The 25,385-nt window shown below is 49.0% G+C and overlaps 1 protein-coding gene across 2 annotated transcripts in view; it reads left to right on the forward strand.

The window, feature by feature from the left end:
• Positions 1 to 25,385, forward strand: part of ADAMTS2 (ADAM metallopeptidase with thrombospondin type 1 motif 2) — a 224,414-nt gene that overhangs the window by 169,332 nt on the left and 29,697 nt on the right. For both annotated transcript variants that reach the window (XM_035029399.1, XM_035029398.1), the window contains exons 6-10: positions 1,130 to 1,286; positions 8,351 to 8,456; positions 9,125 to 9,268; positions 9,652 to 9,784; positions 11,046 to 11,159. In XM_035029399.1, coding sequence (XP_034885290.1) covers positions 1,130 to 1,286; positions 8,351 to 8,456; positions 9,125 to 9,268; positions 9,652 to 9,784; positions 11,046 to 11,159 — 654 coding nt within the window. The remainder of the gene's footprint in view (positions 1 to 1,129; positions 1,287 to 8,350; positions 8,457 to 9,124; positions 9,269 to 9,651; positions 9,785 to 11,045; positions 11,160 to 25,385) is intronic.

Below are 25,385 nucleotides of genomic sequence, written 5' to 3' on the forward strand. Positions count from 1 at the left end.
ATGTATTTGTGCCAGAGAAGAAACAGAACACATGCATACATGTGTACTAGGGAATGCATATCTCTACTTTATGGACAGAAGGATCCTGAAAGAGAAGAACCACAAGCTCAGGACTCTTTGCATGGAGGGAGCTCTTCGGTGGTGGGAGTTCGTAGTGAGAGGAGCATACACACTGCCTGGTGTGAGGACAGCAGCGAGAAGAGGGAAGCGTGCCACATAGGGGAGCCTTGCTGTGGGGACAATATGGCATATGTTTTGTTTGGGGAGGCAGTCTAGGGCAGGGCGTTGAATCTAGACTTCGGTTTTAGGCTTCCCAGCTGTGTGGCTAAGGGCAAGTTACTTGACCTCTCTGGGCCTCATTTTCCTGCCTCTCAGGGTGGTTGTGAGGACTGAATGAGAGAAGGAATGCCAACACCATGGTGCAGAGCGGGCTGCTGTGCTGCCCATCCCACAGCCAGCCCTGCTCTCGGGTATGCGTCATGATACAAAGGGAACGTGGGTCTTCCAGTGGCTTCCCATCTGTGATTCCTGAGAGGATTATCGCTATGCCCCTGTTCTGTATGTGGGTCCTCTGCTCTATCTGCTGCAGTTTTTCTCTTCCATGGTGTTTGTGCTGTTGTCTGCAAGACCTTCAAACAGGGAGAAACAGGGCTCCTGTCCCCTTCTCTGGGCTTGCCTGCCACATTGGGAGTTCCGTCTCCCCTGCCCGGGACCCTGCCAGAACTGTGAGCTCTTCAGCATGAGGTCCGCATTGCATTTGCCTCCTGCCCAGGGCCGCACAGAATAAGCCTGATAGACCACCGCAGGGGCCCCTGGAAGTGGGCTAGGCGGGATGGACTGTGTGAGGCCTTGGATGGCCTCGGAGCTTGGCTTCCACGTCTCATCTGAGAAGTGGGCCATGGCTTCGTGTGGACACTCACACAGGTGTGTGTGCCTGGGGAGCCTTCCCTCCACTCAGAAGAGTGAGCCAAGTGGGAGGAGGGTCCTGAGGGGGACCAGACTCAGCGCCATGTGGACCAGGGCCCCAACAGAGGGGGTCTGTGAGCACTACAGCTTGCTCAGCTCCCGTCCAGTCAGCCCGACGCTAACCCCTCACTTCCGTCTCTCCTGACCCCCCTCCCTCCCGCAGTCCATGAACCTCATTGAGATCGGGAACCCCTCTCAGAGCCTGGAGAACGTCTGCCGCTGGGCTTACCTCCAGCAGAAGCCAGACACAGGTCACGATGAGTACCACGATCACGCCATCTTCCTCACGCGGCAGGACTTCGGGCCTTCGGGCATGCAAGGTGAGCCTCAGCTCTGCAGGGGCACAGAAAGGAGGGAGGCTGGGCATGAGCCACTGGCCCTTGCAAGGGTCCCCAGCAGCCTTGGTCCAGACTGAGGAGGGTATCAGGGCAGAGAGAGTATGTGGCCGCCTTAGCCAGTGAGGGGCTGCTAAGTACCAGTGACCTCCCAGCTCATCGAAGACCACTGGGGCCCCTGCCATTTCCCCCAGAAAACTGCATCCCTCGGGGGGACAGCAAAGGTCAGAGGTGGTGAAACGGGTAGAGCCTGGGGCTGGCAGCCCCACGACCAGACGGGATCCAAGGCAGAGTTGTTTGCTTCCCCCCATCTTTAAAAACCAAATTTGAATAAATTTTCCATCTTTAGAAGTTAAAGGATTTCAGTTAAAAATTCAAACTGTATAAAACTGACGGCTCTAAAAGGAGAAATTGACAAGGCCTACAATTATAATTGAAGATTTTAACATATTCTTAGTAAACGATAGAACAACAGATAAGAACATTGGTAAGGATACAGAAGACTTGAATGAAGAAACGACCTAATGAATTACAGAATACTACACCAAACAACTGAGGAGTACACACTCTTGATGAGTGCAACACGAAACCATATGGAAGCAGACTAGGCGGGGCCATAGGGAAATCTCAACAAAATACAGAAGATCAAAACCACACACTGGAAAAGAAAGATAACTCAAAAAACTGTGAATGCTTGAAAATTAAACAGTATACTCATCAGTAATCTGTGGTTCAAAGAAGTAACAGTAGAAATTAGAATATATTTTTAAACAAAATGATAACGACAATACTACATATCAAAACTTGTGGCTGTAGCTAATATAATGATTAAATTGTATTTATAACCGTATCAGTTTACCAGTCAACCACATCAACCAAAATGGCTAAACCGGATCAACCAATCAACCAAGAGGGCTGGAGAGTCAATCATAGAAACTTCTATCTCAAGAAATTCAAAAAAGAACAGCTAACTAAACTCAACAAAAGTGAAAGGAAGGAAATTATAAATGTAAGAGCAGGATTGTTGAAATGGAAAACAGTTGTAAAGAAAATCAGTAAAATCAAAATTTGGTTCTTTGAAAAACACAAATTAGAACCGGAATGCCCCAGCCATGCTAGTTTAAAAAAAGAAAGGAAGAAAATACAGATTTACTAAGATTAGGAATATAAAAGGGATATAATTACAAATCTTACTTTAAAAAAGGTAATAAAATAATGAGAAGGTATTTTGAACATCATTATGTTGATAAATTTAGATGAAGGCTATAAATTCTTTGACAAAACATAAAATCTGGGGAAACAAAGGATCTGAGTAGTCTCATATCAACTAAAGATACTGACTTTATGATTAAAAGCCTCCCCTTCAAAGTAAACTCCAGAACTTGATCGCTTCACCAGGGAATTTTTCCTAATTTTTAAGGAAGAATAAAATCAATCATACACAATCTCTCACAGAATGGAAAGAGAGGAACATTTTTCCAACTGATTTTATGAGGCCTGCTAACATTAATACCAAAATCTGAGATGGACATTACAAAAACAAAGTTATAGGCCAATCTCTCCCATGAGTATATATACAAAATCCCAAATAAAATGTTAGCAAATCAAATCCAGTGCTATGCATAAAAAGCACTATAAGACAATGAATTTGGGCTTATCCTAGGAATGCAAGGTTTAACGTATGAAAATCAATCATTGTAATTCACCAAATTAATAGAACAAAGGAGAAAAGCTCGTGGAATCATCTCAATTGATCAAGAAAAAGTATTTGACAAAAATTAATATCCATTTATGATCAAATGTCTTATTGAACTAGGAATAGAAGAAAATGTTCTAAATGTAATAAAGGGTATTTACCAGAAAAAAAAAAAAAAAGCTCTAGCAAACATCATATATACTGGTGAAATGTTGAAAGGATTTCCTCTAGACCTGAGAATGGGTCAAGAATACTTGCTATCACCACTTCAATTCAACATTGTAGCGGAGGTCCCAGCCAGTGAAATAAGGCAAGAAAAAAATAAAAATAAGGGTCAGAAAGGAAGAAATCAGACTCTCATTTGAAAATAATATGCTGTGTACATAGAAAACCCAAAAGAATCTACAAATAAGGCATTAGCATTATTGAATAATTTCCTGCATATAATGTCAATATATAAAAATCAATTGAATTTCTGTATTCTAACAGGAAAAATTAAAATTTGAAAACTAGTACCACTTAGAATAATAAAAGAATAAAAAATAGCAAACACCTAGGAATAAGTTTAACAAAAGGTATCCAAGATCTAGACCCCAAAACTGTAAAACGCACTTACAGAAGTTATAAAAGACAAAATCAATGAAGCGGTGTGCCATGCTAATGGATAGGGAGACTCGCTATTGTAAAGAAATCAATTTTCTCCAAACTGACCTGCAAGTGAATGCAAGTGCACTCCAGAACAAGTTCAGATCCAGCAGAATAGTTGGAGATATCGACAAGTTTCTAATATTCATCCAGAAATTCAGTGGGCCAAGAGCAGTCAAGAACAATTGGAGAAGATGAGCAAAGTATTCAGTGCTCCCAGAAATACAGTAGTTGAAGAGTGTATTTTGATGCAAGGGTTGACAAATGAATCATGAGAACACAGAGTCCAGGCTTGAACACACGCATGGATGGACGCTTGATTTATTGTGAAGTGGAGGGGAAAGATGGTCTTTTCAACAAATGGTTGAAATGGTCAAATGGTCAGATCAGGCAAATAACCAAATTGGGGCAAAAAATGAAGCTTGACACGCCTCCTTTTTTAATTTAATTTTTTCATTGAGATATAATTGACATATGTCATTATATTAGTTTCAGGTGTGCAACATAATGATAGGATATATTGTGAAATGATCACCACAAGTCTAGTTAATATCCATCACCACACATTGTTACAAGGTTTTTTTCTTGTGCTTAGAACTTTTAAGATCTACTCTCCTAGTAACTTTGAAATACACAATACAGTATTATGAACTACTGTTTCCATGCTGTACATGACATCCTCAGATCTTATAACTAGAGGTTTGTACCTTTTCACCCCCTTCCCTCATTTTGCCCACCCCCTACCCACTGCCTCTGTATCTATGAGTTTGGCTTTATTTATTTATTTTTGGATTCCACATATAAGTGAGATCACAAGGTGTTTGTCGTTCTCTGCCTGACTTATTTCAATTAGCATAATGCCCTCATGTTCCGTCCATGTTGTTGTGAATGGCAGAATTTCCTTTTTATGGCTGAATAATATTCCAGTGTGTGTATACACCACATCTTCTTTATCCATTCATCCACTGATGGACACTTAGGTTGTTTCCACGTCTTGGCTATCATAAATAATGCTGCAATGAACATGGGGGCTGTAGATGGCTTTTTGAGTTAGTGCTTGTGTTTCCTTCAGATAAATATATAAATACCCCAAAGTAGAATTTCTGGATCATAGTTCTATAGTTAAAGATAGTTCTATTTTTAAATTTTTCGAGGAACCTCCATACTGTTTTCCACAGTGGCTGCACCAATTTACATTCCCACCAACAATGCACAAGGGTCCCAGTTCCATACCAACACTTGTTATTTCTTAGTCTTTTTGATACTAGCCATTCTAACAGGTGTGGAGTGATACCTCATTGTGTTTTTGACTTGCATTTCCTTGATGGTGAGTGATGTTGAGCATCTTTTCATGTACCTGTTGTCCATCTGGATGTCTTCTTTGGAAAAATGTCTATTCAGGTCCTCTACCCGTTTTTAAATTGTGTTGTTTGTTTGTTTTTCCTATTGAGTTGTTTGAGTTCCTTATATATTTTGAATATTAACCCCTTATCAGATATACAATTTGCGAATATTTCCTTCTATTTTGAGAGAGGATGTCATGACTGAAGACAGCAAGAAGGGGCTTCTGCGGTGCTGATACAATTACATTTCTTAACTGGGGAGACAGCTACACAGGTGTGATCCTTTTGTGATGATTCGCTTGTTGTATCCTATGATTTGTGCATTTTTATGGATGTATATCATACTTCAAAAGAAAGAGCTTTAAAAAACCATATAAACTATATATTCAGAAGAGTGGACCCATTTTACCCCATTCCCATTTTCTACAGACAGTCATTTTTATTAGTTTCTGGTTGATCATTCTAGTGATCCTTTTTATAAAAATGAGTATACTTATATAATGTACATGCTCATTACACCCACCACTTCCTTCCATGAATTTTTATACCTACTGCCCTGCATCTTCCTCCACTCTTTTGACCTTTGGCTCCTCTCTGCTGCCCACTTGCTCATATCTGCATAACTAGGGAGACTTCCTGAGTGACCCTGACCAGAGGCCAGATCAGTTTATGTTAACAAAACATTTCTCTGGCACTGCAGCTGCCCCCTTTGCCACACAGATTGGCACCACAATAGGATTCAGGTGGGAACACAGAGTGGGAATCCTGATCCCACCGAGCTCAGAGTAAGGCTCCTGGTTGGTGTTGGTGTCTCTTCATTTGGAGGGGCTTCTAGCTCTCTGTCATAGCAGGAAGCCAGGTGACAGTTGGCACTTTTGTCCAGGTGAGAGCTCTAATGGGGAGCAGAACTGTTCCATAGGGAGAGAAACCACCGTAACGTCTATAGCAAGTGACCTCCTCCCCTGTTTCGAACTGTGAAAGCACAGCTAAGGATGGCCAGACATTTTTTTTTTTTAAACTTACACCATGAAAAAAAAAGTCAGACCAAGATGCAAAACAGAATCAGAGAACTGACTCTAGAGGAGACGGAGATAATTTAGAGACTGGAGAAGAACTTTTTTAAAAAAGTAATACTTCCCAGAATGTTTGAGAAGATACATCCCATAAACCCAGCACGGGTTGCTAGGAAGAATTAGAGAACAGCAAAGAATCTTTATGAAACTAAAGATATAATGGGTAAAATAAAAAATTCAGAAGCTGAAATAAAAAGTCAAGGGCAGGGGCTCCTGGGTGGCTCAGTTGGTTAAGTGTCCAACTCTTGATTTCAGCTCAGGTCACGATCTTAGGGTCATGATCTCAGGGTTGTGAGATCGAGCCCTGCTTCGGGCTCTGCGCTCATTGTGGAGTCTGCTTGAGATTCTCTCTCTCCCTCTCCTTTTGCTCCTCCCCCGGCTTCTGCATGCTCTCTAAATAAATAAATAAATAAATAAATAAATAAATAAATAAATAAAAGTAAAATCTTAAAAAAAGTCAAGGGCATCCAAAAAGATTAAAATAAGAGAACGAAGACATAGAGGCGCAACCCAAGAGGTACAATATCTATCTAATAAGATTTCCAGAAACAAAAGAGCAATAGCAAAATTAAATAAGCTGGAAGGCCATAAAGAAAAATATAAAGATACTTTGGCAAACCTTCAGATCATAAAGACCCATGTAATACGCTAGGTAGTGTGAATAGGCATATGCAGTCTTTGCATACAACGAACAAAGAGAAGATCTCAAAGTTTGGCTCTGGGACACTGATTCCAGAACAATCATCTTAAAATCTGCAGAGCAAAAAATACTTTAAGATACAGATTTGCCTGGGTGCCTGGGTGGCTCGGTTGGTTAAGTGACTGCCTTCAGCTCAGGTCATGATCCTGGAGTCCTGGGATCAAGTCCCATATTGGGCTCCCTGCTTGGCAGGGAGTCTGCTTCTCCCTCTGACCCTCTCCCCTCTCATGCTATCTCTCTCTCTCTTTCTCATTCTCTCTCTCTCTCTCAAATAAATAAATTAAATCTTTTTAAAAAAAGATACATATTTTCCTGTTTATTACAAGGGGAAAAAGACAGTGGTTCGATTATGATGATTTTACAAACAAGTCTAACACCAGCACACCCGGGGTCACCAGGCCCTTCTTCTTTTCTTTTCTACTCTTTCCTTTGAATAAATTGCCTTGGGATCTCCCCATGGGGACTCCGAGGAGTGAGGCTACGTCAGGGTTCCGAGGGCGGAGGCTCCTTGCTTGGTGGGCCTCTAGGTGGTGTCTTAGCAGACCTCCCCCTGCCCCCCCCTCCCAGCTCTGTACGCACTTCGCACTTCTTTATCTTATCCAGGGGCAAGTGGCTAGGCCCCATTCCCTGGTTTTCCTCAGTGGTAGGTGCGGTCTCAGGGTCATGCCCCCCTCCACCCTCCCCCTCCTCACCCATGGGAATGCTGTCCTCTAAGGCTAGAGACATCTGAAGAACAACCCCACCCTCTGATCAGATTCAGCCCACCCAGAGGATTCAGCTGTTCCACAGGCCAACCATCTGCAGGCCTTCTCGCCCGCCTGCTTGAGATGTTCTAGCTCATTCCTGAGTCCTCCCCTTGACCCCTGTGTGTCTGCCTTTCCTGACTGCTTCTTTGGGCTGCACAATGTAACTGGGTTGGCAAAACACACTGTGTCCCCTCACTATTACCTGTGAATTCAGTGGCCCTTTCTAAGCCACTTGAGTGGGGATGGGGCTGGGCTGGCTGAGGGCAGGGGGGTCCTTGGGCATCTATGTCAGGGGGATGTGGCCTGCCGCAGCCGCCCCTCCCCACTCCTGCTCCCCACCCTCCGCCTCTGGGGGCACCTTGCCTGGTCCGGCTCCTTCCCCACAGACCCCTGGAAGAGGGGAACCCTTCAGGAGGAACATGGCTCAGACTCTCCTCAGCCAGAGTACAGGTTCACTGGCTGAGAGCTCAGAGGGCCTTGTTGTCTGCAGCTGGCCTACCCCTCAGTCCTCTCGGCCAGTCCTGGCTGCATGACAGCAGGGCAGTGTGGCCTGCTGGCTCTCGTCCCTGGGCTCTGCCCTCGAGCAGCGTCGGGGGTCCTCCTTCACTGCTCCCTGTGTGTGCTTTGGAAATGGGCCTAGCTGTACCCGGGAGACTGACCCCAGCTGCAGTGTGGACAGTGACGGGCATGGCTGAGGCCGGCTGCCTGGGGTGCATGTCACCTGAGCTGGGGCAGCATGGGGCAGCTGGTTTGGCTCCTCTGCTCTGGGGATGGTGGGGGGCGCTGGGGCCAGGGCATCCCCCTGACTCAGGCCCAGAGCTAGAGCCGCCCTTTGTCTCCTCCCAGGCTATGCTCCTGTCACTGGGATGTGCCACCCCGTCCGCAGCTGCACTCTGAACCACGAGGATGGCTTCTCCTCAGCATTCGTGGTGGCCCACGAGACCGGCCACGTGTAAGTGGCCTCGCTGTCCTTGTCGCATGGGGAAGATCGGGGCCCTCTGTGCCCTGGGGAGGGCAGGGAGGGGACACGCCCTGTGTGAAAAGCACCTGGGAAGTAAAGTTCTGAGCTCAGCACTGCACAAGGCAGGCCTAAGGTCCACATTGTGCTGAGGGAACAAATCAAGGGGCCACGCGTACTGGGGGCCTCCCGGGCATTATGCGGCGCAAGCCCCTGGGCAGGGGCCTCCTTACCCCATTTTACACACCAATAGCTGGGGCTCTGAGGGAGCCCTGCCCAGAATTAGAGAGCCGGAGGCGGGGAAGCCACAGCTCCACCCAGGTGTGCAGCCCCCAGCCCCCACCCCCCGAATTTGGGGCAAACTCCGTAGGGCCGCTGGGCGGGTGCGGGGATTTGAGCCCACACCGCTGAGTATGTGGAGGCTCCAGCGGAGGCTGCCCCGGCCCCCGCTGCCTGCTCCCGAAACAGCGCCCCCTGGCGGGCAGGATGTCGAGGGGCGGCCTCCGGACACCGTCTCCCCCGCGCCCCTGGCTTTAAGAACCGAGCTGGCGGGAGACCTGGCTCAGGGCAGACCAGCGAAAGCCCCGGGGAGCCGCTGGGGGAGGCTGGGGCGGCGCCCCGGCCGCCAGGTCAGCGCGGCTGCCTTGCCCCGCCCCGCACAGGCTGGGCATGGAGCACGACGGGCAGGGCAACCGCTGTGGCGACGAGGTGCGGCTGGGCAGCATCATGGCGCCCCTGGTGCAGGCCGCCTTCCACCGCTTCCACTGGTCCCGCTGCAGCCAGCAGGAGCTGAGCCGCTACCTGCAGTGAGTACCCCCGGTGTGGGCAGGACGGCCCGCAGCCCTGGGCTCAGCTCCAGGAGGACGGATGCACCGCTCCCCCATGTGCCTGCGTCCCGCCCGAGGCCTCAGACTTCAGTCCTCCAGCCCGAGGTGCAGGGGAGGGAAGGCAGAGCGGCGCGGGTCAGTGTGCGCGTGGTGGGGGAGGTCCAGTTGTCGGGGGGCTCGGCCCTGAATGGAAAGTGGGCACAGCAGCTGCACCTTTAAAGTCAAGGAAAAGAGATGCAGCAGGGAAACTGAGGCAGCACGGCTGAGGGCTGGAGGTGCAGACGGGCCCCCCACCATGGCTCTGGAAGGGGCCGCGGCTGCCGGCTGAAGGCTGCATGTGGCGCCCCGTGTGTCCCCCCCAGCTCCTATGACTGCCTGCGGGACGACCCCTTTGCGCACGACTGGCCGGCGCTGCCCCAGCTCCCGGGGCTGCACTACTCCATGAACGAGCAGTGCCGCTTCGACTTCGGCCTGGGCTACATGATGTGCACAGCGGTGAGTGTCCAAGCACCCCTGGGTGCCCCTGCCCGTCTGGCTGGCTTCTCAGGAGGTGGTGGCTGTTGGGTGGCTCCTGAGGGCGGGGCAGAGCAGGCCTCCAGAGCGGCAGTCTCTCCCTCTGCACCCGCTGGCTCCCTCCCGCTCCGCACCCGGTGCCCACCTGGCCAGACCAGACGTGGTCCTGGTGACGAGGCCTGTGGCCAGGGGACCGCAAGGGATGGCGGGCGGGGTGCTGGTGAGGCCCCTGTTTTGCCTGCAGCGTTCCAGAGGGCTTCCCTGAGAAAGAAGTGAGGTGTCAAGGCTAAGTGAGAGGAGAGGACATTCTAGAAGGCAGGAATCACATGTGCAAAGGCCCAGAGGTGAGGGCACATAGCATTCAGAGGAGCAACCAGTTGTTTCTGGGGTCTGGCGCCAGGGCAGAGCCAGCGGCGGGAACCCCACTTATCCGAGTGGACTGTGTCTGCTGCTCAGGGCCCAGCCTGTCCAAGGCAGCGTGGCAAGAGCATTAGTGTCTGTTAGCGTCTGACCTGATGCTCCTCTCAGCCGCAGGAAGGAAGCAAGCAAAGTATTCCCGGAGGAGGAAACTGAGCACTTAGGTGACATGCCTAAGGCCACAGAGCGAGCAAGTGGTGGACTCGGGGACTGATGCAGGTGGTCTAAGCTCTTGCGTGGCTGCCTAACGAGCTTGGTGGGCTTGATTCTCATTGCAGCGGGGAGCTCTAGAAATATTTCAAGAGGGGGGGCAAAGCCAGGTCTGAGTTTCAGCTGGATCCCTCAGGGACATCCTGGAGCAAGGACAGCCAGCAGAAAGGCCAGAGAAGAGGTGACTGGGGTCCAGGAAACAGAGGCCAAGGCTGAAGCAAGAGAAGGGCAGAGGGGAGGGCTTTAGGAGGCAGAGTCCTCCGCAGGGGGACAGTAGGTGCCCGTGGGGCCCTGCAGTGACAGCCCCTCCCCGCCACTCCTACCGGGGCCAAAGGGATGCCCACCCGGCCTTCCTGACAGCTGTCTGTCCAGGCTCCATGACAGGTGCAGGGGTCAGAGCCTGGAGGCTGGGGGGTGGGGGGGCAGTTGCTGCGGGGGCAGGAAGCAGCCTCGGCATGCCGGAGGTTGTCACGGCCGCAGAATTGCGCGGGGCTGTCCTGGGCAGCCACGCTGTGCCCGACTCCGCCCTGTCCAAGAGGACCCTGGGGGACAGGGCGAGCCCTGCACGGTCCCCGCAGTGGGAGGCCGCTGGGCGAGCTGCAGCGCTCTCCTGCAGTTCCGGACCTTCGACCCCTGCAAGCAGCTGTGGTGCAGCCACCCTGACAACCCGTACTTTTGCAAGACCAAGAAGGGGCCCCCCCTGGACGGGACCATGTGTGCACCCGGCAAGGTGAGTGGGGGCAGTGGGCGGGCAGTGTGATGCGCGCAGGCCTCCAGGGACAGGCACTGCAGCACTTGTGTGGAGGGGCCGGGGGCCTCCTCGGGGGACCCTGCCTCCTTCCTAGGAACTCTTCACACCTGACCCTCCGGAGCTTCTGTCCCCTCTACTGCCAGCGCCCTAGTTCTCTGCCGGAGCAAACCTGGTGTCCCCAAGCTCCTCTCCGTCTCTCCGTGCTTCAAGCACCGCCCCCCCCCCCCCCCGGGGCTCGGGAATCCGCTCCTCTGAGAAGCAGCCTTCTGTCCCCCCACGGACACGGTGGGTGACTGGGTCACTTGAAGGCCAGCATTGGGGGCCGCTGGCCACTGGGTCCCGAGGCTCAGCATCAGGCTTAGCCTCTCCATCCCTGGGGCCTCCGCGTGCGCCCCCTGGAGAGCACACTCGTCCCTTGAGGCAGCTCCGTGGCTGCTCCCGGCCCCTGCCAGCCACCCAGACCCACTTCCCGCTGTCCAGCAACTTGACAAAAGACTGGCTTTTCTCACCGCGGCCTTTAGCCAAAAACCCTGGGCTTGATTCTCACAGGCTCAGATGAGATCACGTGCCCGCTCTTCGGCCAATCGCCTGCTGGGGGCTGGCTTATGCAGATGAGCCTGAGCCTGGGTGACCGCGCAGCCTCGCAGACCTCACAGTGTGGGGGTGGGGAGTGGGACGTGCACACCAGCTCGTGTGACCCAATATCAGGCCTACGGAGGCCCCCAAGTCATCTGCGCCTGAGGTTCCTCCATGTAGGCCTTAAATTCTGGCTGATTTTAGTTCTTGGTACCCCTTCTTAAAAATACAGATTTCCAGGCTCTCCCCTGCAGGTTTGGGTTTGAGGTAAGCATCAGGGATTGCGTTGGTTTTTGTTTTGTTTTTGTTTTTTGTTTTTTGTTTTTTAAATTATGGCAAAATTCACATGACCCAATATTTGCCGTTTTAACCACGTTACACAATTCAGCGGCTTTTTATCGCATGCAGTAAGGAGGTGCAATGTCCTGCAGTGTCTTGCAGCCGTTATTATGTAGTTGCAGAACTTCTTCATCACCCCAGAAGGAGACCCCATTAAACAGTGACTCCCCGTTCCCCTCCTGTCTCCAGCTCCTGGCAACTGCTAGTCTGCCTTCCGACTCTGGATTTGCCCATTCTGGGATCCCAGGGAAGCAGGATCATACAGTATGTGGCCTTTTGTGTCTGGCTGCTTTCAGTGAAGGTTTTTAAGGTTCATCCATATGGCAGCATGCATCAGTGTTTTGTTCCTTTTTTTTTTAAATTTTTTATTTTTTTAAACTTTATTTTTTTTTTAAAGATTTTATTTATTTTTTATTTTTGAGAGAGAGAGAGCACAAGAGGGGGGAGCGGGAGAGGGAGAAGCAGACTCCCTGCCGAGCAGGGAGCCCGATGCGGGACTCGATCCCGGGACTCCAGGATCATGACCTGAGCCGAAGGCAGTTGCCTAACCAACTGAGCCACCCAGGCGCCCTGTTTTGTTCCTTTTTATGGCTGAATAATATTCCACTGTAGAGCTAGACCACAATTTGTTTATCCGCTCATCCATGGGACATTTGGATTGTTTCCACCTTTTGGTATTTGTGAATAGTGCTGCTATGCCCATTTGCCTACAGATTTTTGTTTGAAGATCTGGGAATTGGTATTTCTAAGGGTGCGCGCAGGTGATTGAGCTGGGCCCCCGACTCCGTGAAGTGTTAGAAGTTGGAGGTGGGATGTTGTTAGTACTACGCCAGGGACCTCGTGAAGCCAGAACTGACCATGTAGCCCTCCTCCCCACAGGAGCTCGGTGGAGGGAAAGGGGGCCTTGAAGCATTTGCCACAAGCCCTGTGATGAGCTCAGTAAACACTGAGCTGGGGGCTGAGACTAGCTCAGCATGGCTTCCTCCCCCACCTGCGTCCTCACTTTCTTCCATCCCACCCTGCACAGAGAGAAGGTGTGGATGGAGCAGGAAGCAGCCCCACCCAGGCGTACCCGCCCAGGGTTGCAGGGCGGCTTTTACCTGGCAGGAACCCCAGCCGCTGGGAGAAGGTGGGCCAGGGAATGCCTGCAATTCTGGCCAGTTGGCCCCCCTTCTCTTGTGGGGCAGGGGGGAGGGTCTGGTGAGGAAGGTGCACAGATGTAGCCAAAGTGCTTCTCCTCACAGAAACCACTGAGCTGGCCGTTGCCCTTCATTTGTTTTGGTGGTGGGATCCTTTGTTCATTTAGCCCAGTAAAGACAATTATATTTTATTTGTTAAAAAGACAGAGCTGTGCTGGATGTGTTGGGGGCAGAGCTGGGGCTGGGCTCAGCCTGTCTTTGTTTGCCAGAGCACAGGACGAAAACGGACCCACATCAGGAATTCTTGGTGTGTGAGGCTGTGGGTGGAGGGGCAAAGAGAGAGGCAGGGGCTCCTCCTGGGGGCCTAGCAGACTCCTCTGCCTGTGTGCATTTGTATCTTTCAATATGCTACTCATTACTGCGTGCAATTTTGTATTTGGGAGGCAGCCCTCCCTTATCTTTCCCTTTCCTTCGAGAAAAGCCACAGGGGCAAGGAGAGAGGGGAGTGAGAAGGGAGCAGGGGGGCGTTGGCTGGGTTGGAGAAATAGCAGGACATCTCAGGGACGAGGGCTGTGAAGAGTTCAGCTGTCCCTGTGGGGCCCCAGCCCCGGGCAGGGGGTGGCAGAGCTCAGGCTCGGGACACAATGTGGCTGCCTGGGATCCTCACGGTGCACTATCCAGCGCTCACCCCAGCAATCGTCCCCTCTTGGCCTCCACAGCCAGATTGTGCCCCTGCTTACTCAGGTGGCATGTATCCACCTTTCCAGAGATAGAACAATCCGGATCTGTACTCCACACACAGCGGTGACCTGGAGAGAGCATACAAAAGAACCACCCACCCTCCAGCTTTTGGTTTCACGGTTCCTTCACGGTCTGCCCTGGGTTTGGACACCATGGGGGCCGGGTAGGCGGGGGATGTCGGCAGCACCCTTGGGGTTCAGGGCCCCGGGCCCCAGAGAGATGAAACAGAGGGGATCAGGGCGGTGAGGAGCCAGGACCAGTGGTGCGTGGCTCTCCCACGGAATCAAGAGGTGGGCCTGGCTGAGAGGGGAGAGGTGAGTGTGTTGCCCTTGGGCACAGAAGCGGGCAGTGGGCCTGTGCATCCGGCTGCCTGGCCACCTCAGGTCCACGTTCATTCATTCATTCACATCCACTGCATGTGTCAGCCCCCTCTGCCTCCTTCAGACCTCACCTTCGGTGAGGATCAACTGTGAGCAGGAAGAGGCGGCCGAGACAGGCAGTGAGGACACGAGTGGCCTGTCGGGAAAGTCAGAGAGGCTTCCTGTCAGTGACCCCCGCTGAAGGCCAGAAGGTAGGGGGAAGTGAGACGAGCAATCCAGGTGGGGGAGCATGCAGAGCAGGAGCCTGCTGAGGAAGGCCAGGGAGGGCAGATGAGATGGGGAAGGCTGGTGTTTTAAAATACAGCATATTAATATAAAATTTGAGGCGGAGTGAGGCCAGCAGACCAGAAGATGATTGCCAGTGAGAAACCGGTTTCTCACAGATCCCAGAAGGAAAGGCTGCAGGGAGCCATGTAGGGAAGCACCAGGGTGGGCCAGGAGGCAAAGGATGGGGGCCAATGTGGTTTCTGTAGAAAGGAACAGGCGAGGCAGGGTAAGCAGGCTTCAGATTGGCCAGCGTGAATGGTGTCAGTGGGCTCTGGGCCAGAGCCCTTAGTTGTCTGGTACCTGCCCCTGGGGTGATTTGGGCAGGGGATGATGGCCATGAGTATGAGGCCTGACAGGAGGATGTGTTTGGATTGTAACCCCTGGAATGGCGGTTTGCATTTAAAAATCACGCAGGTGCAGGAGTTGTTTACTGTCTCTAGAAAGTGGCTAATCCTGGGAGGGGCAGTCCCTGTAGGGCCAGAATCCAGAAAACAAAAGACATGGAGCCATCCTTTCTCCCTCTAGCAAGTCACCTAAGTGTCCAGCTCATTGGCCCTCACAGCTCAAGTTCCTGGCACGTGGTACCTACTCGGGACATGCTGGTGGGTGGAGGAAAGTTGAGGATGGCAGTGGTTCTGCAATGTTAAACACACACTTCCCTGAAAGAGAGCAGTCCTGCCTGGCAGGCTCTCAGAGCAACCCAGCAGAATTCCCAGCCCCTGCCCAGGTGCGTCAGCACTGTCCATGGTACTTAGCCCGCGAAGCAGCCCCGTCCGCTTGTCCTTGGGCTCAGAATTCACACAGGACAAGCGACTTCGTGCTTTTAAATGTTCAAGCCTCTCTCTCCATTGCATGAAATATTTGTGGGCATTTAAACGTATGTTCATAGAGCATTTTAAGAATGTTAAACATGTTTTTTTTAAATAATGGCACTGAGGTATCGGAGTATGCAATTGTTCATTTGGGGTAATGTTAAATGCTCACAGTCATCCAGGAGGAAATAAACCAAAATATTGGAAGGATGGCTTCTGAGCGGTGGAATGAAGGGTGATTTTCCCTTCCTTCTGCCTTGCTTCGTGTTTTCTACGATGCATGAATATTGTCTCTGTGCATTTGGAACTGAAGCTGTGGAGGAGGTGGTCACACTGTGGGCCTGTGGGATGTTCTGAGTTGTCCTGGGCCCAGCTGCCATTTCCAGACTTGGGACCGATCTGTCCAACAGGGACAAGGGGACCACTCTCTGGCCTCCTCCATCCTCCTGGTCCTTGGTCCCCTCGACCAGCAGTGGCTGAGAGGTTGGGTCCCAGTCTCAGCCTTCAGAGATGCCAGGAGCGCTCACTCCCTCTGTGTCCTAGTCAGCTCGGGCTGTTGTCACAGAAATGCCAGAGACTGGGGGCTTAAATAGCAGATCTGTATTTCTCACAGTTCTGGAGGCTGGAGTCTGAGATCAGGGTGCCAGCATGGTTGGGTTCTGGTGGGGGTTGCCGAATCGTCTTTCTCGTGTCTTCTTAGAAAGGCACTAGTCTTATAAGGGGCTTTACCCTCATGACCCATTCACCTCCCAAAGGCCCCCACCTTCTAATACCATCACATTGGTGCTTTGGGCTTTCACATATGAATTTGCGGAGGACACAGACATTCATTCCACAGCATCCCCTTACCTGGGCCCTCTTCCTTGTCTGCCAGTGCACCCCCCCCCACCCCCTGCACCATCAGCTAGGGGGCCACCAGCCAGCATTTCTGTGGGCTCTTCTCTTCCCTTCCGTGGTTGAGTGAGGGGCACTTTGGGGTGAGAGAGGGGTAACCATGACCTGGAAGGACATGACCAGCATCACCCGTGGCCTGCAGCCAGGCCGGCCTGACCCCAGGCTCTCGAACCGTGTACCAGCCTTATGATGGTGAAGCCATTGACCCAGAGCACAGAAGGGAATCCAGAGGGTCGCAGCCTCTGTCACACCTCACAAGGGCTCACACTGGCATGAAGGCGGGTCTGGGAGTCCTTCGGTGGGTTAAGAAGGGCGAGAGGCCTGTGTCAGGAAGGGAGGGAGGGAGGGAGGAAGGAGTGAGGTATCCTCCCGAACAGAGATGTGCACAGAGGTAGGGAGGCAGGGAAGGGTCCGTCTGAGAGGTGAGACCCAGGAGGGACACCAGGCAGTGACTTGGGCATGGAGACGGCAGCTGCAGCCGTCTTCCTGGGGAGCTCTGGCAGGATCACCACCTGGAGGGAGAACGAGGCATCGCACAGCAATATGGCCACAATATGGGGCTCGGCAGGCCCCCACCCAAAGCTCTGGGCCAGCACAACTCTGACGTTGTGTCCGACCTTGACCAGTAGTTGGCTGTGGCTGTCCCCAGGAAGAAGCACGACTCTGGGCCGGGCAGCGCACGTGGGCTGTGGGCGTGTCCTGGAGGGGACTGGCAGCAAGAGCCTGGAGGGGGGTCTCTTCCAGCGTCCACCGCACTGGGTGTGGGGGAAGGAAGTAGAGTGATGATGGGCTTCCGGAGCAGAGGCATTCCCAGAGGCAGGGAGATGAGATGGCTCGGTCGGTTCAGAGAGCAGTCAGCGGCCAGGCGCCTAGCATGAAGCAGGAGGGGCAAGTAGGAGCTGGTCATGCAGGGCCTTTGACGCCAGGCTGGAGAGCCCGTCTGAATCCTGCAGCATGGGAGCCTGCAGGCGGTTTTGAGAGAGGAGCAGAGGCGAATTTACCATGAAGCTTAGGATGCCTGAGCTCCGGGGCCTCTCACTTCCGCCGGGCCCGTTACGAGGCCCCAGGAGGGGCCTCGCCACGTGTTCACACGGTCGTGTGTTTTCATAACTTTTGCAAAAGTAAAGATCACTTCTCTTTGCACTCCCCCTTTTTCTTCAGTATGCTCTGTCACTGGCTTTAGAGTGGCAATGGGTGCTTTGTGGCTTTGGCTAAGGAGAAATTGCATTTGAGGTCTATCTATTGGCTTGTTTACATGGTCTCAGTATCTTTCATGTACAGCTAAGTTACCGTAGCTGTCCAGGTGCAGGAATAACGTCCAGAGACACTCACTCCTCCCACCGCCTTGCCGACTCACTCAGGGTCACCGTGGAATATGTGCTGTGTGTGTGACTCATTCTTCTCAGATCATTGGACGAAAGGAGCTTCAGCTGGGCCTGAGGTCACGACGGCTTCCATACTGACGATAGTTTGTGTTTGCTTTTGGGGTCTGTCTTGCAGATGGGCTCCTTTAAACACAGATCCGACTTGGCTGTCTCTTTAAAAAGGCTAAGTGTAACCAGATGGTCTGCTTGTTAAAAAGCTGTCCACGCCTCACAACATATGTATTACAAAATATAAGGGGTGCTAAAATAAATTTTCAAAGACCAGGAGAGAAATCTGAGTGCAAATGGGATGCAGAAAGTTTATCTGAGATGCTGATGAAGCTTGAATGTGTCAGTTGCACTGCAGTTTTGAAAGGTTGTTCTGGAACGCTGCAATAAAATAAGGGAGAAATGACAGGCTTCTGATTTGGATAGAAGGTACCTTCTTTTGTCATTTTCAAATTTATGTATTTTTAAAAATCCAGATAAAAATTAATAGAAAACGAAAGGGGAAAGGGAGTAAAGAAATCAGGAGAAGTAATCCGACTTCAGAAATTTAATTGTAACAAGAAAAGTTTCAGATCAAACCCAAAGCAGCCATTCATTAGGCGGAAGAGATAATAGCACATGGTTGTAACAGACAGGTTCTTGAAATGTTTGACAGTCCACTTGATGAAGGGGAGTGAATCTGAGGAACACACGGGAGAAGCATTTAAATTTCTTTCTGACTTGACATGAAATGTTGGTGGTGTCAAAGGTAGTCCGAAGCTCAGAATGTTGACAGTGTTGACAATCACAACGTCAACAGCAACAGTTACTGAGTGTTGGGTTTAAAATCAGGCTCTGACCGAGAAAACTTGAAATGCCCTGAAATCCACATCAGGAAACAAACTGGAGAGCAGTGTCTCCAGATCCACTCCTCTAAATGTTCCCATGACACCACCAATAACTTCTCTACGTTATCAATAATTTTGAAAAAGAAAATATGTCCCTCAACATGCTAGAGCCAGGGTTAACGAGCTGTCACCCACAGACCAACGCCACCTGCCACCTGGTCCCCCCCACCTACCCAACATTACTAAGATGCGATCCACATTTAAAATTGCCCATTTGGGGGCGCCTGGGTGGCTCAGTCAGTTAAGCGTCTGACTTCAGAACAGGTCATGGCCTCAGGGTCCTGGGATCGAGCCCCGCGTCGGGCTCCTCACTCAGTGGGGAGTCTGCTTGTCCCTCTGCCCTTCCCCCCACTTGTTCTCTCGCTTTCTCAAAAAAATAAATGACTTCTAAAAAATAAAATAAAGCAAAACTGCCCATTTTGAAATGTACAATTCGGTGGCTTTCAGTATATGCACAGAGTTGTGCAACTATCGCAGCAATCAAATTTTAGAACGTTGTTGTCACTCCAGAAAGAAGCGCCATCCCCATTAGCAGTCTCTGTGATTCATCCTCTCCCCTCAACTCCTGCCCCAGTCCTGAGCAATCACTAATCTACTTTCTGTCTCTGTAGATTTGCCTCTTCTGGACATTTCTTATCAATGGAATCATATAATATGTGTCCTTTGTGTCTGACTTTATTTGATTAGCATAATGTTCTCAAGATTCGTCCGTCTTGTAGCACATGTCAGTACTCCATTCCTTTGAGTGGCTGCATAATCATCCATCGTATGGAACGCTGTGTTCTACTTATCCATTTATCAGTTGATGGGCATCTGAACTGTTCCTACTTTTTAGCTGTTATGAGAAATGCTGCTGTGAGCATTCTTGTGGAAGTTATGGGTGGATGTGTCACTTTTCTTGGATACATACCTAGGAGTGGAATTGCTAAATCTTATGGTAGCTCTGTTGCACATTTTGAGAAACTGCCAGACTGGTTCCCAAAGCAGCTGCACCTTTTTTACATTCCAACTAGCACTGCGTGAGGGTTCTGATTTCTCCACATCCTCCCCCAAACTTGTTATTGTCTGTTTTTATTGTAACCATCCCAGGGGATGTGAAGTGTCATCTCGTGGTTTTGATTTGCAATTCCCTAGTGACCTATGATGTTGAGCGTCTCCTCATCATGTGCTTAGTGGTGATTCATATATATATATATATATATATATATATATATATATATATATATATGTCTTGGGGGTAAATGTCTATCTATATCCTTTGTTAATTTTTTAATTGAGTTATTTATCTTTTTATTACTGAGTTATCAGAGTTCTTTATATATATGGGATACAAGTCCCTTATCGGGGTTATCAGATACATGGTTTGCAAATACTTTTCCCCCCCGTTTTGTGGGTTGTCTTGTCAATTTCATGACAGTATCATTTGATGCACAAAAGGTTTTAATTTTGGTGAGGTCCAATTTATCTATTTTTTTCCTTTTGTTGCCTGTGCTTTCGTGTTGTATCTAAGAAACCATTGCCATTAGGTCACAAAGATCTATCTCTGTGTTGCATTCTGAGGATAGCCCTTACCTTTAGGCTTATGACCCATTTTCAGTTGACTCTTGTGCAAGGTGTGAGGTAGGGGTCCAACTTCATCCTTCTGCTTGTGGACATCCAGTCATCTCGGCATCACTGCTGAAGAGACTGTTCCCTTTCTGTTGAATCATCTCGTTACCCTTGTTGGAAACCAACTGACCACATGTAAGGGTTCATTTCTGGACTCTGCATTCTGTTCCATCGATAGGTTTGTCTATCCCACTGGCAGGGCCACACTCTCTTGATTACTGTAGTTTTGTATTAAACTTTGAAATAGGAAAATGCGAGTTGTCCCACTTCGTTCTTTTCCAAGATTGTTTTGGCTGTTTCTGGTCCTTTGACCTGTCAGAATGGCTAGAACCCAAAAGACAGGAAATACCAAGTGTTAGTGAGGATATCCATATCAATTTTAGGAGGAGTTTTTCAATTTCTGCAAAACTGCAGCAGGGATTTTGATAGGATTACATTGAATCTAGAGTATCAACAGTCTGATCCATAAACATGGGATGTCTTTATTTGGATCTTTGATTTATTTCAACAATGTTTTGTAGTTTTCATTGTGCATGTTTTATACTTCTTTTGTTCAATTTATTACTAAGGTTTTTTGGTCTTCTTTTTGATGCTATTATAGATAGATTTTTTTTTTTAAGATTTTATTTATTTATTTGACAGAGAGAGACACAGTGAGAGAGGGAACACAAGCAGGGGGGAGAGGGAGAGGGAGAAGCAGGCTTCCTGCCAAGCAGGGAGCCCGATGCAGAGCTCGATCCCAGGACCCTGGGATCATGACCTGAGCCGAAGGCAGATGCTTAACGACTGAGCCACCCAGGCGCCCCTATAGATAGATTCTTAACTTCCAGTCCATTCATAGGATAAACTGTTCATAGAAATACAGTTGATTTTACTATATTGATCTTGTGCCCTGCAATCTCACTGAATTTCTTTATTAGATCTAATAGTTTTTTAGTGGGTTCTTTAGAAGTTTCTATATATAAGATTAGGTCATTTGCAGATAGAAATAGTTTTACTTCTTCTTTTCTGATCTGGATGCCAAGTCTAATTGTCCTGGCTAGAACTTCCAGTACAGTGTTGAGTAGAAGTCTTGGTCCTGATCATAGGGGGGAATCATTCATTCCTTCATCATTAAGCATGATGTGAGCTATGGGTAGTTCCTCGATGTTCTTTATCAGATTGAGGAAATTCTCTTCTATTCCTTGTCTGGGTGTGTGTGTGTGTGTGTGTGGATGTTGTGTTTTCAGGAAAGGATGTTGGCTATTGCCAGATTTCTTTTTTTGAGTCTTGAGGCAATCGTACAGTTTGTTCTTTATTCTGTTAATATGGCTTATTACACCGATTGATTTTCAATATTAAACCCTGCACTCCCGGGATAAACTTCACTTGGTCGTGGTGTATAAACTTTTAATATGCTCTTAGATTCAATTTGCTAGGATTTTGTTGAGGATTTTTGTGTCTATTTTCATAAGAGATATTAGTCTGCAGTTTTTTCTTGTGGTACCTTTGGTTTTGGTATCAGGGTACTGCTAGCCTCATAGAATGAGTTAGGGAATTTCTTTTTTCTTCTGTATCTTGGAAGAGTTCATGAAGGAGTAGTGTTAATTTTTCTTTAAACATTTGGTAGAATTCGCCATCAAAGCCATCTGGGGTTGGGCTATTATTTATGGGAACTTTTAAATCACTCATTTACTCTCTTTACTTATTATAGGTCTATTCTGGTTTTCTGTATCTTACTAAATCAGTTTTGGTAGTCTGTGTTTTTCTAGAAAATTGTCCATTTCCAGCACTCTTTGTTTTTTTCATGTGGATTTGAATTATTCTTTGGCATCACTTGCTTTCAACCTAAATAATTTCCTTCAGTATTTTCCTACAAGGCAATCTGCTAGCCAATTCTCCTCCTTTTGTTTGTGTGGGAATATTTTTGTCTCACCTTCATTGTTGAGAGATAGTTTTATTGGTTATCCTTGGTTAGCACCACTACCTCTGACCTGCATTACTTCTGAGTAAACATCAGCTCTTGATTTTATTTGGCTTTCCTTATACACGATGAGTCTTTTTCCTCTTGCTGCTTTCGACATTTTCTTTGTCCTTCACCAGCTTGACTATAATGTGTCGGGGTATGGCTCTCTTTGCATTTATTCTACTTGGAGTTGGTTAAATGTCTTGGGTGTATAGGTTAATTTTTTTCCCTATCAAATTTTAGAAGTTTTCAGCCATCATGTCTTTGAATATTTTCTGCCCCTTTTTGTTTCCTGTCCTTCTGGCACTTCAGTGGTCCCCACATGTTTCTCAGAGGCTCTGTTCATTTTTATTTATTCTTTTTTCTCTCTGCTCTTCAGATTGCAGAATTGCTACTGATCTGTATTCAGGTTCATGGACTCTGTCTTCTGTCAGCTCAGATCTATTGCTGAGCCCTTGGTGAATTTATCACTTCAGTTTTTGACCTTTTCAACTCCAGAATTTCTGTTTACATTTTCATAGTAGTTTCTTCCTCTTTCCTGATGTTCTCTATTTGGTGAGACTTATCCTTTCCTCTCCTTCCGTTCTTTAGACATGGTTCCCTTTTGTTCTTGGAGCTGTTTTGAAATCTGCCTGCTATAAGTCCAACATCTGGACCTCCTCAAAGGTAGTTTCCATTACCTGCTTACTTTCCCATGTGCAGATCACAATCTCCTGTTTCCTTTCATGTCTCAGAAATTTTGGTGGAAACTGGACATTGTAGATAATACATTGAAGAGACTCTGGATATTGATGCCCCTGGACCTTGTTGTGCTGTTGTTTGCTTGTTTGCTTGTTTATTTGTTTAGCGACTCGGCCACACTCTTTCCATAAACTGTATTTGTTTGCCCTGCAGTATGCAGCTGCTGATACTGCCCGCCCCCCAGAGGTCACAGCCTTGGACCTGTGCATTGTCTCCCTGACCAGACAGGCCCCCCATTCCCACAGTGGTATTAGGCAGGTTCTCTCTGTCTCCTTCTCTGATTTTCCTGGTAAGTCTCTGCTGGTGTCACCCAGTCAGATTTCACCAGCTGCTAACTGGCTCCTGTGTGGTTTTGAGAATGCCCTCAAGTACGACTTGTCCACAGTATGACCCAGTGAAATTCTGAGCCTTTCACAAAAGCAGGATGTTGCCAGTCTTGGAGCCTTACTCAGACCCCAGGAGGTCTCTTAGCTGTCTTGCCTTGGTCCTTTTTGTTATGCTATTGGTTGTTTTACCATTTTACTTTTGCTACTAGCATCATGGATCTCCTGGCCTCCTCTTAGTTGCTCAACTCACTACCAAGATTTCTGTTGTTTTAGACAATGCCTGTAGGTATGAACTTCCCCACGCTCTGTTCCAAATAAGGTCAGTCCCCTTAGGGGGAGCTATGGGGCTGGCTGTTCTCCCTCTCCCTCTGGGAAGACTGCTGCATCACTGCACTGGGACGAGGGGCCAGGTGGCCCGCTTCTCCCAGAGTGACATCCTGGCCTATGAGTGCATCACTGGATGGGGATGGCAGCCCCTACTCTTCTTGGCTTTTTCTCTTTAGAATGGGACCTCTGCCCTACAAGCAAGCTGGGAAAGGGGCTGTCAGGGTCCAGTATTCTTGGCCTGACATCCCTGGGGTAGAGTCTTCACCTAGCAATGGGAGCCCCAGTCCTCTTGGCCTCTACTGTCTGGAATCGACTTTCTGTAACACCAAGTTATGAATTGGGAGGTGCCAGTGGCTTGCCTTTCCCAGGGTCAAACCATAGCTCCAGGCTGGGAGCAGGGAGGATAGATAGTTCCATCTTCTAGGCAGTAAAGCTTCTGGCCCCCTGAGCTGGGGGGAAGGTATGGGCAACGGCTGTGGCCAAATGCCATGGACTTCCACTGTTCTTACCAAGATTTCATAGATCTTGAATAGTGTTTCTTGAACAAACATTTCTCTATTTGTTGTGTCGACTTTAGGACAATTTCCAGATACTTTAAGTTGTTCTTTTTTTTTTTTTTTTTTAAAGATTTCATTTATTTATTTGACACAGAGAGAGATAGCGAGAGCAGGAACACAAGCAGGGGCAGTGGGAGAGGGAGAAGCAGGCTTCCCGCCGAGCAGGAAGCCCGATGTGGGACTCGATCCCAGGACCCTGGGATCATGACCTGAGCCGAAGGCAGACGCCTAATGACTGAGCCACCCAGGCGCCCTAAGTGGTTGTTCTTTAAAAATAATGTTCACCAGGGCTCCTGGGTGGCTCAGTTGGTTAAGCGACTGCCTTCGGCTCAGGTCATGATCCTGGAGTCCCGGGATCGAGTCCCGCATCGGGCTCCCTGCTCGGCAGGGAGTCTGCTTCTCCCTCTGACCCTCCCCCCTCTCATGTGCTCTCTCTCATTCTCTCTCTCTCAAATAAATAAATAAAATCTTTAAAAAAAAATAATGTTCACCAGTTAAGTGGTTATCTTGCTGAGGATAGAGTTCACCAAGCTCCTTATAGGTCCACTGTAGACATTTCCACTTGCTGCCTGTTTTTGTAAATAAAGTTTTATTGGGACACAGCCATGTCCATTCACTGATGTGTGGTCTATAGCTGCGGTCATGCTCTGGTGGCAGAGCTGAGTAGTTAAAACTGAGATCACGTAGCCAAAATAGCCACCGGCCTTACAGAGAAAGTTTGCTGAGGAATGGTGGCATTATCTTTCTATTCACCATATGGAAGACAAACCTACAAAATGACCTCCTGAAACCAGAGAGCAGCCGGGGCGCCTGGAGTCCATCCAGCTCCTGCACCTGCACCCATGGCTTGGGGGTCATATGAAGAGGGGATGGACAAGTATGCTTTCAGAATTGCAGGAAAAGTTGTGGCAGTCAGTTCATTTGAAAAACATCCTTGTTCTTTGCTTTTGGTTGTGTGTGGTATTGGTCCATTGTTAAATTTTTAACTTTTTGTGATGTCTTTGCTTGTTCTAAATCAGCATTCCTTTTTTGATCTGATGTAGGATTTTACATGTTGTAATCCTCTTCCCAAAGTGGCCCTAAGTTGTGTAAGCGTCCTCCCCATGGGAGGCCAGGGAGCAGTGTGAGCAGATTCGAGCTGTAGGTCTGTGTTCCCCGAGCGCCGGTGTTATGCTCACTGCCTTCATGACTGTTTAGTGTCAGCTTGTCACCCAACCTTCAGTTCCACTGTGTGTCCTTTAAGCATGGGCAGGTAGGTCCTGTACGTCTCTGGAGTCGCTGGCCTAACGGGCC

The sequence above is a fragment of the Mirounga leonina genome, unplaced genomic scaffold, assembly GCF_011800145.1.
Source record: "Mirounga leonina isolate KUSES-001 unplaced genomic scaffold, KU_Mleo_1.0 Mir_239, whole genome shotgun sequence".
Lineage (NCBI taxonomy): Eukaryota > Metazoa > Chordata > Mammalia > Carnivora > Phocidae > Mirounga > Mirounga leonina.